At 46.2% G+C, this 16,841-nt stretch overlaps 2 protein-coding genes across 2 annotated transcripts in view; one reads left to right on the plus strand and one right to left on the minus strand.

The window, feature by feature from the left end:
• The window catches only part of LOC137537252 (uncharacterized), a 1,269,057-nt gene that overhangs the window by 430,411 nt on the left and 821,805 nt on the right, over window positions 1-16,841 (plus strand). The gene's annotated exons all lie outside the window — the stretch shown is intronic.
• LOC137535879 (uncharacterized) overlaps window positions 1-16,841 on the minus strand; it is a 143,518-nt gene that overhangs the window by 13,533 nt on the left and 113,144 nt on the right. The window contains exons 4-5 of the mRNA XM_068257758.1: window positions 4,982-5,174; window positions 4,596-4,850 (exon numbers count right to left, since the gene is read on the minus strand). Of these exons, the coding sequence (XP_068113859.1) occupies window positions 4,596-4,850; window positions 4,982-5,174 (448 nt within the window). The remainder of the gene's footprint in view (window positions 1-4,595; window positions 4,851-4,981; window positions 5,175-16,841) is intronic.

A 16,841-nucleotide genomic window follows, 5' to 3' on the forward strand; every position in this document is an offset into this window, starting at 1 on the left:
ATCGCTAGGGGCAGGGGAGATGCCGCTGCACAGCGGCTATCATGTAGCTAGCGCTAGACTAGCTACATGATTAAAAAAAAAATTTTTCAAAAAATACTGCTGCGCAGCCTCCCTGGCGATCTTAATAGAACGTCAGGGAGGTTAACTTTATTAGTATTCTGTGTACTAAGCAGAGTCTCCTATGGCTTGTTTCATTGGTCCTCTGCTTCAACTCACTCTGATGGCCATATGCTTGACTTCATATCCACTCATCTCTGTTCTGGTCACTGATTTTACTAATGCTCCATTCCCTCTCTCTGACTATAATTTACCAAACTTCTCTGTCTCCTCCTCTTTTCCTACTACACTGGAACAAGCACACTCACATACTCACAGAAACTATCACAACCTTGTTCAGCACTTTTAACTCCCTTCTCTGTCCCCCTCCCCCTCCTCCTCATAATTTATACTTATCAGCTGAAGAATTTGCAACATACTTCACTGATAAAATTCACAAAATCAGAAGTAGTTTTCCCATGCAGCCCTCAAATCCCACCTCCACACCTCTCATGGACTGCTCTCTATCTGCCTTCTCTCCACTCTCTGAACTTTCTGCATCCTCTATAACCTCCAAATCCCATCTAACCCCCTATTCTTTGGATCCTATTCCCTCCCATCTCATTCCGCAGCTATTCTCATCCTTTATGCCTGTACTAACATCGCTATTTAACCTGTCCCTACCCACTGGCATATTTCCGACCCCACTTAAAAAGGCTGTGGTGACACCACTACTTAAAGGACAACTGTAGTGAGAAGAATATGGAGGCTGCCATATTTATTTCCTTTTTCGTCATAATACATTTTTATTAAATTTTAACTCAGCAGAAACAATCAAAACATGTTTATCATCATGAAATATTACAAAGAAACAGAGATGAATTAGAAAAAGTAGGTAAACAGGATGTACTGCAAATATAAAGGGCTTAAATCAATAACTTAAAGCCATTTACCTGACATTAACTCAACCCAAAGTGTAGTCAGAAAAAGGACATGCTTAACCACTTCAGCCCGCGGGTATTTTTCACCTTATGCATCAGATCAATTTTCACCTCCCATTCATTCACCAATAACTTTATCACTAATTATTACAATTAATTGATCTATATCTTGTTTTTTTCTGCCACCAATTAGGCTTTCTTTGGGTGGTACATTTTGCTAAGAATTATTTTTTTCTAAATGCATTTTCACAAGAATATTAAGAATTAAAATGGAAAAAAAATCATTATTTCTCAGTTTTCGGCCATTATAGCTTTAAAATAATACATGCTACCATAATTAAAACCTATGCATTTTATTTGTTCCGGTTTTTACAACATTTAAATTATGTCCCTATCACAATGTATGGCGCCAATATTTTATTTGGAAATAAAGGTGCATTTTTTCAGTTTTGCATCCATCACTATTTACAAGCTTATAATTTAAAAATGTTCGTAGTATACCCTCTTCACATGCACATTAAAAAGTTCAGACCGTTAGGTAACTATTTATGTTTTTTTTTTCATTACAAATTCTATTTGGGTCATTTTTGGTGTGGGAGGTAAACAGTTAATTATAAATGTAATAATGTGGGTTTATTTTATTAAAAAATTTATGTAGATGTAGTTTTACTATTTGGCCACAAGATGGCCACAGTCAGAAATTTTTGTTTTAGTCCTGGAAGCGAACGCTCTCGCTTCCAGGAAGTATAAGGAGGGCAGGAAACTTTTTTTTTATAAGACGGCGGTCTCTGATAAGAAGCCGTCGGTCTCTCTACCGGGGACTTAGATCACTGACATTCATTGATCTCCGGGCTAACGGGGGCAACACAGGTGCGTGCGGGAGCTAGCAGCAGCGCAATAGCAGCTGCCTGGACATGACAATCACGTCCAGTCGGCTTAAATAGTTAACTGCCTAGATGGATGGATCCAGTGGGCCAGAATGGACCCCTGTCAATAAACAGGCTTATAGAAACAACTGTGCATATAAAATGATAGGAAATGATTGCAAGTAATAAGAAATAATGTAGCATTGGTCATATACATAAACTACAGCAACTAAAAACCAAAAATCAAACAACCTTTACAACCAATAAAAGTAAAACGACCTGTGGTCTCAGAGCCACAAACAATATAAGAGCGGAGATGTCATAGGTAGTTACTAGTAATAATATTTATTTCCATTTAAACAATACCAGTTGCCTGGCAGTCCTGCTTATTTAATTGGCTGCAGTAGTGTCTGAATAACACCAGAAAGAAGCATGTTTTTAATCTTGTCAGATACACCTGATCTGCTGCATGCTTGTTCAGGGTCTAAGGCTAATAGTATTAGAGGAAGAGGATCAGCAGGATTGCCGGGCAACTGGTATTGTTTAGAAGGAAATAAATAAGGCAGCCTCCATATCCCTCTCGTTATTGTTGTCATATAAAAAAAAAATCTCTAGATCCTACTGCACTCGCCAACTACCACCTGGTGTCACTTCTTCCATTAGCAACAAAATTAACGCCATATACATGCTGATCTAAGCCATTATTTATCTGCTATCTCCCCAGCTGTTTGTTGTCTTCTCCTAGCCCCCCTCTGTGACATTTTCGCTGCTCGCTGCTGCTTTCTTGGTGAAAAACATCACTGTTTTATTCATTGTTTTTGTAAACAATGAAGATGGCCGCCAAACAGGAAATACATCATCAGAGCAGGTGCCTGTTTGCAGTGGCTCCTCTCAAGAGTAATTTGACTGCTGGAATTTCACTCCCATTCCCTTAGCTGCACTCACAGATGTTCACAAGGTCACAGCTCCGTGAGCAGAGACCTTGCCTGTGACTCATACACACAGGGGGGCGTGCATAACTTCTCCCTATCACGGCAGAGGCAGTGCACTCCTCTCTGGCTCAACAAAGCTTGACAAAGAAAATAAGATTAGATATATTACAGAGACAGTGCAACTAGAAAAGGCTGCAGTAAGCCAGAGCACATTAGAACAGGTATAGGAACTTAAAGGGTAGAGGAAATAAGTCTAAAAATATTGTTACAGAGTCTGTTTAAACTGTTCTAACCAGCAGGGGGAACAGTTCTGCATGATAATAAGGACATTCCTAAATTCTACTTAATAGCGGCAGTTTAGGATGAATTTCTAGAACTGCACTACAGTTAAGAAAATTGCAAATCCATTCCTAAACTGCCGCAGATTAAGAAGAGCTTATTAGCAGTTTTACATAGCTTGAGCAGTGCAGACTTGGCATGATTTGTGAAGTGCTCCGCCCCCTGCTGCCAGGTGTCCTGTGCTTAACCCTTCCAGTGCTGGCATTGATCCACTGTTTCAGTTCTCATACATTTATATTATATATTTATTTACATTACATCTAGTCAGTTAACCTAAAATAATCTCCCATAAATAATATATTTATGCAATTATAACTTCTCTTTTCTGTATCAATGCAGCAGATGTATTGGTTACCACAGTGACAGCAATTTCCCTCACACTCTGCACACTCAGAGACTCCTCCTATTCCTAACAGTTTAAGGAGGAATCTGCACTATTTAGTGATTTCTTAGGATGTCTGAGACAGTTCTGCACAGATTTCTAAACGCCTACTAATATTTTGTCTCAGACACTCTTGAGAAATGTCCCCCAGTGTGTCTTATGGTGCAAAAAACTATAGTAATTCCCGGTGATGTTGATCCAAGGATTTAATCTGATTGTCTTCTGGAGTCAGGAAGGATTTTTTTTCCACTGTTGGGGCTAATTGGACCATGCCTTGTAAGGGCTTTTTACCTTCCTCTGGATCAACACGAATAAGTGAGGTTGCAGGGTAGCTTTGAATCTTATTTTCTGATTGAACTCAACTGACACATGTATTTTTTTCAACCCAAATAACTACGTAGCTATGAGTGTGTGCACAGAGAGCTGATATTTATTATCAGCATTTAAAATAAACAAAAATGTAAGAAAAGAAATCTAAAAAGTTATGGTTTTGCTGGATAACGCATACCAAATTGAAGCTAGACTAATACTAATGAGGAGACCTGGTGATGGGTAACAGTGTGAGTTAGAGAGACATATGGGGGGTTCACAACTGACAAAGCAGTGCAGACAATGGGCATATATTTACTTTATTTGTATGCTTGAGTGTATATGCTTATGTACCAATACAATTGTTGTTGTATCCTCCATGGTGGAAAATGCTTGTTGAGAAAAATAAAAATATGCAGAACAACAGAAAAATAAGGCTGAGAGACAAGCTAGGGCATACAAGGCACAAGATCACTGGAGGTAGTGAAGGGTCTTAAATACCGAATCATACAAGTCCAAGTCAGTCGGTGAGAAGGCTGGCCGATGATGAGAAGTCCTAAAGTCAACCATGGGAGTGAGAAATAAAAGTTCAGAGAGGGGCAGGTCTTGTGTACACATTTATAGGCAAGGCAAAGATTCTTGAAATGGATCCTGAGGTGAATAAAGAAGTGGAGGGCTTTACTGAGGGGGGTCATGGAGGTGGAGCGTTTGGAAGAAGGGATGGGTCTGGATGCTGCATTCATGACGGATTGTAGGGGGGGGGGGGGGGCAATGCAGTTCAGGGGGTCACCTGACAGATGGGAGTTGCAATAGTCAAGGCGGAAGACAATGAGGGAGTGGATGAGGAGTTTGGCAGCATCCGCAGTCAGGAAGGGGTGGATCCTGAAGATGTTTCCAAGGTGAAAGTTGTAGGATTGGGTAATGTTTTCGATGTGGGGTGCAAAGGGGAGGGTAGCGTCCAGGGTGGCACCCAGGCAGCGGGTCGAGGAAGTACAGTGAATGGTCATGTTGTTGACCATGAAGTAAATATTCAGGAGTGGTGCTGCTGTGTGGGGCAGATAAGGAGTCAGTGCAGGGATTTACAGAGGGGGGGATGTGAAGCAGTGGGAAGAATGGATGTGTCTGTCAGCTGCATTCATAACTGACTGAAGGGGGCAATGTGGTTCAAGGGGACACCTGACAGAAGGGAGTTGTGATAGTCAAGGCGGGAGATGATGAGGGCATTGATGAGAAGCTTGGTAGTGTCACGGATAAGGAATGAACAGATCTTGGAGATATTGCAGAGGAGGAAATTGCAGGCTCTGATGACATTTCGGATGTGGGGGATGAAAGAAATGGCAGAGTCCAGGGTGAGGCCGAGACAACGGGCCTGGGAGGTAGGGTGAATGGTTGTGTTATCAATTGAGGTGAAAATCTGGGAGGGGCGCAGCAGCGTGGGGTGGAAAGATCAGGAGCTCAGTTTTGACTAGATGTCAGGAACCTAGCTGACATCCAGGAGGAAATAGTTGGCATGAGGAGGCCTTGTCCATGGTGGTGGTGGAGAGATCGGGAATATGGAGGTAGGTCTGATTTTCATTGGCATAAAGGTGGTATTTGAAGCCCAGGGAGGGGATGAGTTTGCCAATAGAGGAAAAGTATATTGAGAAGGGAGCCCAGAACAAAGCCCTGGGGGACCCGACTGAGAGGGGGGGAAGGGGTTAAGGAGGATCTGTTTAAGGAGGTCATGAAGGTGCAATTGGAGAGGTAGGAGGAGATCCAAGCCGAGGTCATGGTGCCCAAGGACTGTAGGGATTGGAGGAGGAGGGGATAGTCTAGAGCAGTATTCCCCAACCCTGTCCTCAAGGCCCACCAACAGAGCATGTTTTGTAGAAATCCCCAGAGGTAGTTAATCAGCTCTGCTAAGGCACTAATTACCTTACCTGTGAATGTTAGTGGTTTTCTGCAAAACATGTACTGTTGGTGGGCCTTAAAGGGAACCTTAACTGGCGGGGAAAAATAAATTCACTTACCTGGGGGCTTTCCTAAGCCTCCTGCAGCCGTCCTGTGCCCGCGCCGGTCCTTCGGTGCCCTCCGGTCTCCCTCCGCCGCTAAGTTTTGTTTTCGGATGACTGCCAGTCGTCCTCGGGCAAAGCGTCCTCTTCTTCCGCATTCCTCGTCGTAAAGAGCCGTAAAGCGCGTCCGCATGACTCCCTCCGCCACTTAGTGGCGGAGGGAGACCGGAGGGCATTGAAGGACCGGCGCGGGCACAGGACGGCTGCAGGAGGCTTGGGAAAGCCTCAGGTAAGTGAATTTATTTTTCCCCGCCAGTTAAGGTTCCCTTTAAGGACACGGTTGGGGAACTCTGGTCTTGAGCAGGGATGTCAAACCGGTCCTACGAGGGCCGAGATCCTCACACATTTTTGACACAGCGCAAATGAATTGATGGGTCTGCATCAGGAAAGGTGCGGTCCATCAGGTAGAACACATTCCTCCCTTTCTCTGTCCATCCTAAACACTGGCATGGATCTGACCCTCCAGGCCTGGAGTTCCACACATGTGGTCTAGAGTAACAAATGTCAAGGAGATGTAGAGGAAGAGCAAAATGGAGGAACACCATGTCTGTACTGATCCACCCACTGCTATACCTCCCAACTTTTTGAGATAAAAAAAGGACACTTAAGCCACACCCCTGATCACGCCCCAGTCACAACCCTAGTCATGCATACCATAAAGATTTCATAAGAAAAATATGTTTTATAATTCAAACCACACAGGTCTGAACTATCCTGGCTCATTTTCCTTCATATTAATATTTTAAAACTAGTAATATATCAATTTAAAGGATGGGAACGTTCTTTTCCGTTAGCCGGGCGCAACCACTAGGTGGCGCTACAACTCCGTTAACCGGGCGCAACTGAGCTAAGTAATGTAGAATGTAATCTCCCTCCCCAGTGGTCGCCGGAGGGGGAATAGTAATGAACGCCGCTGGGATTTTGCAGGCCGAGGGGGATTACATTCTATATTATTTAGCGCCACCTAGTGGTTGCGCCCGGCTAACGGAATAGTACCGATGGGAATAAAGTTTAGAGTCAAACACATTTTGTAGAAGAAAAATATATATATTTACATAGAAAGCGGGACAAAGTCCTAATAGAGGGACAAATGAGGCGGAAAGAGGGACAGAGCTCCAGAAGAGGGACTGTCCCTGCAAAAGAGGGACAGTTGGTAGCTTTGGCACTACTCCCCATACTTATATTTGTACTAATCCCCCCCCCCCCCCCCCGCTCCCCATGCCTATGTTTGTACTAATCCCCCCACTGCTCCCCATGCCTATGTTTGTACTAGTTTTCCATTACAACAGGCATACATCATAATTTAGCTAGTATATATAACAATAACCTCAGGATTACCTCTTCCAAGAATGCCTCGCCTTCACTTCCTGCAATTTATCTTCCTGCTGTTACTCAATTCCCTTCTTTGGCATAATTACTTCCTGTTTGTGTGTTCGCCATCTTGTGGTGAATAAGCTAACTGCAGCCTCTGTGGAATCATTTGCATTCAGCCATCTAATATTATTGTTACTATTATTTTCTGTTGCTGCACAACAGCCTCATCTACAGAGACATTATATAATAATAATAATAATGATTTTTATTATTATTAGTCCCCAGACTCGAGATGTAGAGCTGCCATATGCCGTTTTCTATCTCTTTGGGAGCGAGATTGCTATGGTAGGATTAGATTGTGAGCTCCTCTGAGGACAGTCGGTGACATGACTATGTACTCTGTAAAATGCTGCAGGAGATGTAAGTACAATATAAATAAATTATTATTAATAATAAGACATTGGACTAAGTCTTTAGTAAGATTAGAGTGTGAGCTCCTGCGAGGACAGTCAGTGACTATGTACTCTTTAAAGTGCTGCAGAAGAGGTCAGTGCTATATAAATACATAATAATAATATGGTAGGACATTACACTATGACTATGGTAGGATTAGATTGTGAGCTCCTGTGAGGACAGTCAGTGACATGACTATGTACTCTGTAATGTGCTGCAGAAGATTCTAGTGCTAGACAATAATATGGTAGGACATTAGGACTAAGACTATGACAGGAGAGCTGCTCTGAGTACGGCAGGATCAATATTCCATATCAAGTGGGTGCTCATACAGGTAAACAATCAGTATTAGTCAGTTATCCTTCATTTAACCTCCTTGGCGGTAATCCCTAGCTGAGCTCGGGCTATGTCGCCGCAGAGGATTGCTCAGGCCCTGGTGGGCCGATTTCCATAATTTTTTTTCAAACACGCAGCTAGCACTTTGCTAGCTGCATGTTTGTTCCGATCGCCGCTACTCACCGCCGATCCACCGCTACCCTCCGTGAAAGAGAGCCCCCCCCCCGCAGACCCCTTGCGCAGCCTGGCCAATCACCGCCAGGCTGCGCTATGGGGTGGAACGGGACTCTCCCTGACGTCACGCGTCGGTGATGTCATCGCAATGTCGACGGGGAAAGCCAATACAGGAAATCCCATTCAAAACGGGATTTCCTGTTTGGATTATGCGCCGGCGGCGATCGGAGGGGCTGGGTGGACGCCGCAGGGAGGGGGGGGGGGGGAAGTGCTAGGCTAGCTACATGTAAAAAAAAAAAAATAGGCAAAAAAAACCCTCCCGCGGCCATGCGCCGCATAAAATCATAACGCCAGGGAGGTTAACCAATCAAAGGCCACATACAGTATATGATGATGTAATGCAGCCTGTGAAAAATCTAACATCAGATTAGCTGTGTGACATAGACACCTGTAACACAAAAGTAGGAGAGGGGGGCAGGCACCTACAGTCACCTGCCAGCAGCATATGCCTCTCGAAATCTGAAATAAAGAGAAGGGACAGGCTGCAAGCACAAGAGTAAGCAGCGAGTGTAATGTGGTGCAGTAAAAAGTGACCGTGGGCAACTGGGCAGAGATCAACGAGTGCTGTAATCAAAGTGAGTAACTTCGGCGCTGTCAGAAGACGGAGCAGAAGTTACATTTTAAAACACTATAATTCGGCCACCAGCAATAGCTGGAAGCCAAATTATATAATTCACCACTATCCATGTGGACCTGGAGGGGGAATAGTAATTAATGTCACCAGGACTTGTGCAGCAGCAGGATCAGCCATACCGGCTGTATCCTGCGCCCAAGTCTCCTGGCGGCAATTACATATGTACACGAGATTAAGGGGTATCACTTAAAAAACAATGTATTATACATACAAAACATACTGCAGTATTCTCAGGAAAAATGAAATACTTTGAGCAGTTTGCCATAGTAAATATTTTCCTGCAGCAGCTCTGTGTACTGTACATTAGTGTGCCTCCTAATATAGTGCCCCTCACCAGTGCAGCTCTGTGTACTGTGCATTAGTGTCCCTCCTAATATAGTGCCCCTCACCAGTGCAGCTCTGTGTACTGTACATTAGTGTCCCTCCTAATATAGTGCCCGTCACCAGTGCAGCTCTGTGTACTGTACATTAGTGTCCCTCCTAATATAGTGCCCCTCACCAGTGCAGCTCTGTGTACTGTGCATTAGTGTCCCTCCTAATATAGTGCCCCTCACCAGTGCAGCTCTGTGTGCTGTACATTAGTGTCCCTCCTAATAAAGTGCCCCTCACCAATGCAGCTCTGTGTACTGTACATTAGTGTCCCTCCTAATATAGTGCTCCTCACCAGTGCAGCTCTGTGTGCTGTACATTAGTGTCCCTCCTAATATAGTGCCCGTCACCAGTGCAGCTCTGTGTACTGTACATTAGTGTCCCTCCTAATATAGTGCCCCTCACCAGTGCAGCTCTGTGTACTGTACATTAGTGTCCCTCCTAATATAGTGCCCCTCACCAGTGCAGCTCTGTGTACTGTACATTAGTGTCCCTCCTAATATAGTGCCCCTCACCAGTGCAGCTCTGTGTGCTGTACATTAGTGTCCCTCCTAATATAGTGCCCCTCACCAATGCAGCTCTGTGTACTGTACATTAGTGTCCCTCCTAATATAGTGCTCCTCACCAGTGCAGCTCTGTGTACTGTACATTAGTGTCCCTCCTAATATATTGCCCCTCACCAGTGTAGCTCTGTGTACTGTACATTAGTGTCCCTCCTAATATAGTGCCCCTCACCAGTGCAGCTCTGTGTACTGTACATTAGTGTCCCTCCTAATATAGTGCCCCTCACAGTGCAGCTCTGTGTACTGTACATTAGTGTCCCTCCTAATATAGTGCCCCTCACCAGTGCAGCTCTGTGTACTGTACATTAGTGTCCCTCCTAATATAGTGCCCCTCACCAGTGCAGCTCTGTGTACTGTACATTAGTGTCCCTCCTAATATAGTGCTCCTCACCAGTGCAGCTCTTTGTACTGTACATTAGTGTGCCTCCTAATATAGTGCCCCTCACCAGTGCAGCTCTGTGTGCTGTACATTAGTGTCCCTCCTAATATAGTGCCCCTCACCAGTGCAGCTCTGTGTGCTGTACATTAGTGTCCCTCCTAATATAGTGCCCCTCACCAGTGCAGCTCTGTGTACTGTACATTAGTGTCCCTCCCAATATAGTGCCCCTCACCAGTGCAGCTCTGTGTACTGTACATTAGTGTCCCTCCTAATATAGTGCCCCTCACCAGTGCAGCTCTGTGTACTGTACATTAGTGTCCCTCCTAATATAGTGCCCCTCACAGTGCAGCTCTGTGTACTGTACATTAGTGTGCCTCCTAATATAGTGCCCCTCACCAGTGCAGCTCTGTGTACTGTACATTAGTGTCCCTCCTAATATAGTGCCCCTCACCAGGGCAGCTCTGTGTGCTGTGCATTAGGGTTCCTCCTAATATAGTGCCCCTCACCAGTGCAGCTCTGTGTGCTGTACATTAGTGTCCCTCCTAATATAGTGCCCCTCACCAGTGCAGCTCTGTGTACTGTACATTAGTGTCCCTCCTAATATAGTGCCCCTCACCAGTGCAGCTCTGTGTACTGTACATTAGTGTCCCTCCTAATATAGTGCCCCTCACCAGTGCAGCTCTGTGTACTGTACATTAGTGTCCCTCCTAATATAGTGCCCCTCACCAGTGCAGCTCTGTGTGCTGTACATTAGTGTCCCTCCTAATATAGTGCCCCTCACCAATGCAGCTCTGTGTACTGTACATTAGTGTCCCTCCTAATATAGTGCTCCTCACCAGTGCAGCTCTGTGTACTGTACATTAGTGTCCCTCCTAATATATTGCCCCTCACCAGTGTAGCTCTGTGTACTGTACATTATTGTCCCTCCTAATATAGTGCCCCTCACCAGTGCAGCTCTGTGTACTGTACATTAGTGTCCCTCCTAATATAGTGCCCCTCACAGTGCAGCTCTGTGTACTGTACATTAGTGTCCCTCCTAATATAGTGCCCCTCACCAGTGCAGCTCTGTGTACTGTACATTAGTGTCCCTCCTAATATAGTGCCCCTCACCAGTGCAGCTCTGTGTACTGTACATTAGTGTCCCTCCTAATATAGTGCTCCTCACCAGTGCAGCTCTTTGTACTGTACATTAGTGTGCCTCCTAATATAGTGACCCTCACCAGTGCAGCTCTGTGTGCTGTACATTAGTGTCCCTCCTAATATAGTGCCCCTCACCAGTGCAGCTCTGTGTGCTGTACATTAGTGTCCCTCCTAATATAGTGCCCCTCACCAGTGCAGCTCTGTGTACTGTACATTAGTGTCCCTCCCAATATAGTGCCCCTCACCAGTGCAGCTCTGTGTACTGTACATTAGTGTCCCTCCTAATATAGTGCCCCTCACCAGTGCAGCTCTGTGTACTGTACATTAGTGTCCCTCCTAATATAGTGCCCCTCACAGTGCAGCTCTGTGTACTGTACATTAGTGTGCCTCCTAATATAGTGCCCCTCACCAGTGCAGCTCTGTGTACTGTACATTAGTGTCCCTCCTAATATAGTGCCCCTCACCAGGGCAGCTCTGTGTGCTGTGCATTAGGGTTCCTCCTAATATAGTGTCCCTCACCAGTGCAGCTCTGTGTACTGTACATCAGTGTCCCTCCTAATATAGTGCCCCTCACCAGTGCAGCTCTGTGTACTGTGCATTAGTGTCCCTCCTAATATAGTGCCCCTCACCAGTGCAGCTATGTGTACTGTGCATTAGTGTCCCTCCTAATATAGTGCCCCTCACCAGTGCAGCTCTGTGTACTGTACATTAGTGTCCCTCCTAATATAGTGCCCCTCACCAGGGCAGCTCTGTGTGCTGTGCATTAGGGTTCCTCCTAATATAGTGTCCCTCACCAGTGCAGCTCTGTGTACTGTACATTAGTGTCCCTCCTAATACAGTGCTCCTCACCAGTGCAGCTCTGTGTATTGTACATTAGTGTCCCTCCTAATATAGTGCCCCTCACAGTGCAGCTCTGTGTACTGTACATTAGTGTGCCTCCTAATATAGTGCCCCTCACCAGTGCAGCTCTGTGTGCTGTACATTAGTGTCCCTCCTAATATAGTGCCCCTCACCAATGCAGCTCTGTGTACTGTACATTAGTGTCCCTCCTAATATAGTGCTCCTCACCAGTGCAGCTCTGTGTACTGTACATTAGTGTCCCTCCTAATATATTGCCCCTCACCAGTGTAGCTCTGTGTACTGTACATTAGTGTCCCTCCTAATATAGTGCCCCTCACCAGTGCAGCTCTGTGTACTGTACATTAGTGTCCCTCCTAATATAGTGCCCCTCACAGTGCAGCTCTGTGTACTGTACATTAGTGTCCCTCCTAATATAGTGCCCCTCACCAGTGCAGCTCTGTGTACTGTACATTAGTGTGCCTCCTAATATAGTGCCCCTCACCAGTGCAGCTCTGTGTGCTGTACATTAGTGTCCCTCCTAATATAGTGCCCGTCACCAGTGCAGCTCTGTGTACTGTACATTAGTGTCCCTCCTAATATAGTGCCCCTCACCAGTGCAGCTCTGTGTACTGTACATTAGTGTCCCTCCTAATATAGTGCCCCTCACCAGTGCAGCTCTGTGTGCTGTACATTAGTGTCCCTCCTAATATAGTGCCCGTCACCAGTGCAGCTCTGTGTACTGTACATTAGTGTCCCTCCTAATATAGTGCCCCTCACCAGTGCAGCTCTGTGTACTGTACATTAGTGTCCCTCCTAATATAGTGCCCCTCACCAGTGCAGCTCTGTGTACTGTACATTAGTGTCCCTCCTAATATAGTGTCCCTCACCAGTGCAGCTCTGTGTACTGTACATCAGTGTCCCTCCTAATATAGTGCCCCTCACCAGTGCAGCTCTGTGTACTGTACATTAGTGTCCCTCCTAATATAGTGCCCCTCACCAGTGCAGCTCTGTGTGCTGTACATTAGTGTCCCTCCTAATATAGTGCCCGTCACCAGTGCAGCTCTGTGTACTGTACATTAGTGTCCCTCCTAATATAGTGCCCCTCACCAGTGCAGCTCTGTGTACTGTACATTAGTGTCCCTCCTAATATAGTGCCCCTCACCAGTGCAGCTCTGTGTACTGTACATTAGTGTCCCTCCTAATATAGTGCCCCTCACCAGTGCAGCTCTGTGTGCTGTACATTAGTGTCCCTCCTAATATAGTGCCCCTCACCAATGCAGCTCTGTGTACTGTACATTAGTGTCCCTCCTAATATAGTGCTCCTCACCAGTGCAGCTCTGTGTACTGTACATTAGTGTCCCTCCTAATATATTGCCCCTCACCAGTGTAGCTCTGTGTACTGTACATTAGTGTCCCTCCTAATATAGTGCCCCTCACCAGTGCAGCTCTGTGTACTGTACATTAGTGTCCCTCCTAATATAGTGCCCCTCACAGTGCAGCTCTGTGTACTGTACATTAGTGTCCCTCCTAATATAGTGCCCCTCACCAGTGCAGCTCTGTGTACTGTACATTAGTGTCCCTCCTAATATAGTGCCCCTCACCAGTGCAGCTCTGTGTACTGTACATTAGTGTCCCTCCTAATATAGTGCTCCTCACCAGTGCAGCTCTTTGTACTGTACATTAGTGTGCCTCCTAATATAGTGCCCCTCACCAGTGCAGCTCTGTGTGCTGTACATTAGTGTCCCTCCTAATATAGTGCCCCTCACCAGTGCAGCTCTGTGTGCTGTACATTAGTGTCCCTCCTAATATAGTGCCCCTCACCAGTGCAGCTCTGTGTACTGTACATTAGTGTCCCTCCCAATATAGTGCCCCTCACCAGTGCAGCTCTGTGTACTGTACATTAGTGTCCCTCCTAATATAGTGCCCCTCACCAGTGCAGCTCTGTGTACTGTACATTAGTGTCCCTCCTAATATAGTGCCCCTCACAGTGCAGCTCTGTGTACTGTACATTAGTGTGCCTCCTAATATAGTGCCCCTCACCAGTGCAGCTCTGTGTACTGTACATTAGTGTCCCTCCTAATATAGTGCCCCTCACCAGGGCAGCTCTGTGTGCTGTGCATTAGGGTTCCTCCTAATATAGTGCCCCTCACCAGTGCAGCTCTGTGTGCTGTACATTAGTGTCCCTCCTAATATAGTGCCCCTCACCAGTGCAGCTCTGTGTACTGTACATTAGTGTCCCTCCTAATATAGTGCCCCTCACCAGTGCAGCTCTGTGTACTGTACATTAGTGTCCCTCCTAATATAGTGCCCCTCACCAGTGCAGCTCTGTGTACTGTACATTAGTGTCCCTCCTAATATAGTGCCCCTCACCAGTGCAGCTCTGTGTGCTGTACATTAGTGTCCCTCCTAATATAGTGCCCCTCACCAATGCAGCTCTGTGTACTGTACATTAGTGTCCCTCCTAATATAGTGCTCCTCACCAGTGCAGCTCTGTGTACTGTACATTAGTGTCCCTCCTAATATATTGCCCCTCACCAGTGTAGCTCTGTGTACTGTACATTATTGTCCCTCCTAATATAGTGCCCCTCACCAGTGCAGCTCTGTGTACTGTACATTAGTGTCCCTCCTAATATAGTGCCCCTCACAGTGCAGCTCTGTGTACTGTACATTAGTGTCCCTCCTAATATAGTGCCCCTCACCAGTGCAGCTCTGTGTACTGTACATTAGTGTCCCTCCTAATATAGTGCCCCTCACCAGTGCAGCTCTGTGTACTGTACATTAGTGTCCCTCCTAATATAGTGCTCCTCACCAGTGCAGCTCTTTGTACTGTACATTAGTGTGCCTCCTAATATAGTGACCCTCACCAGTGCAGCTCTGTGTGCTGTACATTAGTGTCCCTCCTAATATAGTGCCCCTCACCAGTGCAGCTCTGTGTGCTGTACATTAGTGTCCCTCCTAATATAGTGCCCCTCACCAGTGCAGCTCTGTGTACTGTACATTAGTGTCCCTCCCAATATAGTGCCCCTCACCAGTGCAGCTCTGTGTACTGTACATTAGTGTCCCTCCTAATATAGTGCCCCTCACCAGTGCAGCTCTGTGTACTGTACATTAGTGTCCCTCCTAATATAGTGCCCCTCACAGTGCAGCTCTGTGTACTGTACATTAGTGTGCCTCCTAATATAGTGCCCCTCACCAGTGCAGCTCTGTGTACTGTACATTAGTGTCCCTCCTAATATAGTGCCCCTCACCAGGGCAGCTCTGTGTGCTGTGCATTAGGGTTCCTCCTAATATAGTGTCCCTCACCAGTGCAGCTCTGTGTACTGTACATCAGTGTCCCTCCTAATATAGTGCCCCTCACCAGTGCAGCTCTGTGTACTGTGCATTAGTGTCCCTCCTAATATAGTGCCCCTCACCAGTGCAGCTCTGTGTGCTGTACATTAGTGTCCCTCCTAATATAGTGCCCCTCACCAGTGCAGCTCTGTGTACTGTACATTAGTGTCCCTCCCAATATAGTGCCCCTCACCAGTGCAGCTCTGTGTACTGTACATTAGTGTCCCTCCTAATATAGTGCCCCTCACCAGTGCAGCTCTGTGTACTGTACATTAGTGTCCCTCCTAATATAGTGCCCCTCACAGTGCAGCTCTGTGTACTGTACATTAGTGTGCCTCCTAATATAGTGCCCCTCACCAGTGCAGCTCTGTGTACTGTACATTAGTGTCCCTCCTAATATAGTGCCCCTCACCAGGGCAGCTCTGTGTGCTGTGCATTAGGGTTCCTCCTAATATAGTGCCCCTCACCAGTGCAGCTCTGTGTGCTGTACATTAGTGTCCCTCCTAATATAGTGCCCGTCACCAGTGCAGCTCTGTGTACTGTACATTAGTGTCCCTCCTAATATAGTGCCCCTCACCAGTGCAGCTCTGTGTACTGTACATTAGTGTCCCTCCTAATATAGTGCCCCTCACCAGTGCAGCTCTGTGTACTGTACATTAGTGTCCCTCCTAATATAGTGCCCCTCACCAGTGCAGCTCTGTGTGCTGTACATTAGTGTCCCTCCTAATATAGTGCCCCTCACCAATGCAGCTCTGTGTACTGTACATTAGTGTCCCTCCTAATATAGTGCTCCTCACCAGTGCAGCTCTGTGTACTGTACATTAGTGTCCCTCCTAATATATTGCCCCTCACCAGTGTAGCTCTGTGTACTGTACATTAGTGTCCCTCCTAATATAGTGCCCCTCACCAGTGCAGCTCTGTGTACTGTACATTAGTGTCCCTCCTAATATAGTGCCCCTCACAGTGCAGCTCTGTGTACTGTACATTAGTGTCCCTCCTAATATAGTGCCCCTCACCAGTGCAGCTCTGTGTACTGTACATTAGTGTCCCTCCTAATATAGTGCCCCTCACCAGTGCAGCTCTGTGTACTGTACATTAGTGTCCCTCCTAATATAGTGCTCCTCACCAGTGCAGCTCTTTGTACTGTACATTAGTGTGCCTCCTAATATAGTGCCCCTCACCAGTGCAGCTCTGTGTGCTGTACATTAGTGTCCCTCCTAATATAGTGCCCCTCACCAGTGCAGCTCTGTGTGCTGTACATTAGTGTCCCTCCTAATATAGTGCCCCTCACCAGTGCAGCTCTGTGTACTGTACATTAGTGTCCCTCCCAATATAGTGCCCCTCACCAGTGCAGCTCTGTGTACTGTACATTAGTGTCCCTCCTAATATAGTG

This window comes from Hyperolius riggenbachi, chromosome 10 (genome assembly GCF_040937935.1).
Source record: "Hyperolius riggenbachi isolate aHypRig1 chromosome 10, aHypRig1.pri, whole genome shotgun sequence".
In the NCBI taxonomy this organism is placed as follows: domain Eukaryota; kingdom Metazoa; phylum Chordata; class Amphibia; order Anura; family Hyperoliidae; genus Hyperolius; species Hyperolius riggenbachi.